Consider the following 2,736-nt stretch of genomic DNA (forward strand, 5'->3'; position numbering starts at 1 on the left):
ACTCTCAAGATAAAGATAATAATGAACATATCCAATCACTTTTTGCTGGGCACCCTTCTCAGTTCTTTGTATTACACCCTCTAATTCTCACAGCCTCTCCCGCCCATCGCATTATTACAGATGAGGCTGTTGAGGTCTGGAGTGATGATGTCTTTGCCAGTGGTCCAACAACTGTGACAAGATGGTGCAGGAATGTGGGTTGCTGAACCACTGACTACCCAGCTTCTCCCTGCCTTGGGGAGATTTTCAGAGCACATCGATTCAGTTCAGAGGAGGGTCAGTGCTGGAGGAATATCCATTTGAGGGCCATAAGCTTCCATATGGCAGAAACTATAGGGTAATATTGTAAGGAGACATGGGAAAGTTCCTAGATCATATTTCTTTTTTTTAAAAAAAAACATTTTTCTAAATAAATTATTTATTTTTATTTTTCGCTGCATTGGGTCTTCGGTGCTGCGCATGGGCTTTCTCTAGTTGCAGTGAGCGGGGGGCCACTCTTCGTAGTGGTGCGTGGGCTTCTCATTGCGCTGGCTTCTCTTGTGGAGCATAGGCTCTAGGTGTGCAGGCTTCAGTAGTTACAGCACGCAGTCTCAGTAGTTGTGGCTCGTGGGCTCTAGAGTGCAGGCTCAGTACTTGTGGCACATGGGCTTAGCTCTTATGTTGTGGCTACAGTCTGGTTATCGTGTAGTTAACTTCGTGCTTCTGGTGGGGTTTCAGTATCTACAAAACAGCTTAAAGGACATATATGGCTCAGAATATGATCTATAGCCTTGAGAAGGAACTAAAGATCCTTGACTTTGTTTAATAGCTGAACTATTATTTCATCTTGTTTGACTGTTTTCCTTCATTTCTGCATTTTTCTTATTTCTCTGATTAAATTTATTCTTCAGCTAAAGTTTTTCTACAGACGAACAGCAGGCAGAGGATATGGGGGTAGGGGGATCTGTCCTGGAAAATCACCATAAGCTCCTGCTCCGTTACAACTCCTCCTCCGACTTCAGACGCCAATCTCAAGTTCAAGTTGTTACCTGTACTTCTGACCACCAGGCTATAAATCAGTTTCCCATGAACCCCTCTCCCTGGGTCTGATTAATTTGCTACAGTGGCTCACAGAACTCAGGAAACTCACTAGATTACAAATTTATTACAAAAGATATTAAAGGATATGAGTCAACAGCCAGATGGTTACATAGGGCGAGGTATGTGAGAAGGGGCTCTGAGCTTCCCTGCCCTCTTCAAGTACATCGCTTTCCTCTCCGCCATGCGTTCACTAACCCAGAAGCTCTGAACCCCATCCTTCTGGGTTTTTATGGAGGCTTCAGTACATCAGCACAGTTGATCGGTCACAACACCACATATGTTTTGATGATTTATACTTGAATCGGTCATTTATTTGTATGACCATAAAAATGGTATTAATAAGTTTATTTTCATTGTCCTTGAGATCTGTTGAACTCTGAATCTAGATTCAGTCACTAGGGCTGTGTGGTACTTTGTATCATCTGCCTCTGAGTCCTGAAGTCCTGTTTACCATCTCCAGAAGATGAAGGTATGTTTGGAAGGTTATGTTGCCAGGAAGAGAACTGATCTGGAGTCCAGGCTGATGACATCAAATACACTGAATTTGTCTCTCTGTTCACCTTGTTCTGGCTCCAGGGAAATAAAACAGTCACTAGGGAGTGCCATTCTGTAAACCTTGAATGCGCCCATCTCAGAGATCTTGTCCCTGGTTTTGTCTTTGGGCTGAAGCTTCTTCGGGTTCTCTTTTTTTCCGGATACAGAGTCTAGATCTTCGGTTTTGAAACCAAATCTGGACTCTTGACTCTGGAACCCCAATATCTTCAGCAAGTTGCTGTCTGGAATCAATCCCAGGATAAGGGTTTTCCATGAATGCATTCATGAGAGTTTGTAATTGGGAAGAAGTGTAGCTGGTACGACATCGTCTGTCTCTCACACCTTGAATGTTCTCTTCAGGGTAAGCTCGGTCTTGTCTTAAGTCTAAGTTCTTCTCAGGTCTTTTCGGGAACCTGTGCCTAGCTCTTCGATTCTGAAACCATATCTGGATCCTAGACTCTTCAGTGTTGACTTCCAAAGCAAGTCTTTGTTTGAAGGCATAACCCGGGTAAGGTTTTTTGTTGAATGCATTGATGAGGATTTTCAATTGCTCTTCTGTGAATTTGGTGCGGCTGCGTCTACACTTTGTTGCCACGGCCTTGTATGGAGAATTGTCTTCGGCCATCTTGGAAGGGAGCTCCGAAGCCTGGTTCCACCAAAAGAGAGATCTGATATACTTTTTTAATAGGTTTTGGAAAAGTTCCCATGAGTGAAGAAGATGGTGGCTATGCATGAAATCAGCAAGATTGATTGCCCTTCATAAAATATGACTTGACTATTTTTACTGTTAGTGTCCGAGTGAAATTCTGAGTCCCTGATATGTCCTAGGTGGTCCTGTTATCATTAAGGGGAAGTGCTAGGTCCCTTTGATACATGTTGTGGTTTTTTATTTTTCTTCCTATTCTGACATGTTCTTCCAACATCCATAAGCTTCCTTAATACTTTGTACAGTATTACTACAATAAAAACTGCTTCTCACCAGGGAGCTGCATTACAGTAAAAGAACAAAGCCATACTCTTTTCAGTAAGTAATTATTCACAGTGAAAGATGTAAAACAGTAGGCTAACATCTATGATATTCATAGTCTTAGTATGTTCCCCCATCATCCAGAACCATTAACT

At 42.4% G+C, this 2,736-nt stretch overlaps 1 protein-coding gene across 1 annotated transcript; it reads right to left on the reverse strand.

Annotated features, from left to right (window-relative positions):
- Positions 1-1,615: 1,615 nt before the first annotated feature.
- Positions 1,616-2,277, reverse strand: LOC309795721 (double homeobox protein A-like). Its single transcript, XM_082608361.1, has one exon. It carries the CDS (start codon positions 2,237-2,239, stop codon positions 1,712-1,714), a length of 528 nt encoding a protein of 175 aa, XP_082464487.1. The 5' UTR covers positions 2,240-2,277; the 3' UTR covers positions 1,616-1,711.
- Between the last annotated feature and the right edge of the window lie 459 nt (positions 2,278-2,736).

The sequence above is a fragment of the Mesoplodon mirus genome, assembly GCF_964341445.2.
Source record: "Mesoplodon mirus genome assembly, chromosome: 2".
NCBI classification, from domain to species: Eukaryota; Metazoa; Chordata; class Mammalia; order Artiodactyla; family Ziphiidae; genus Mesoplodon; species Mesoplodon mirus.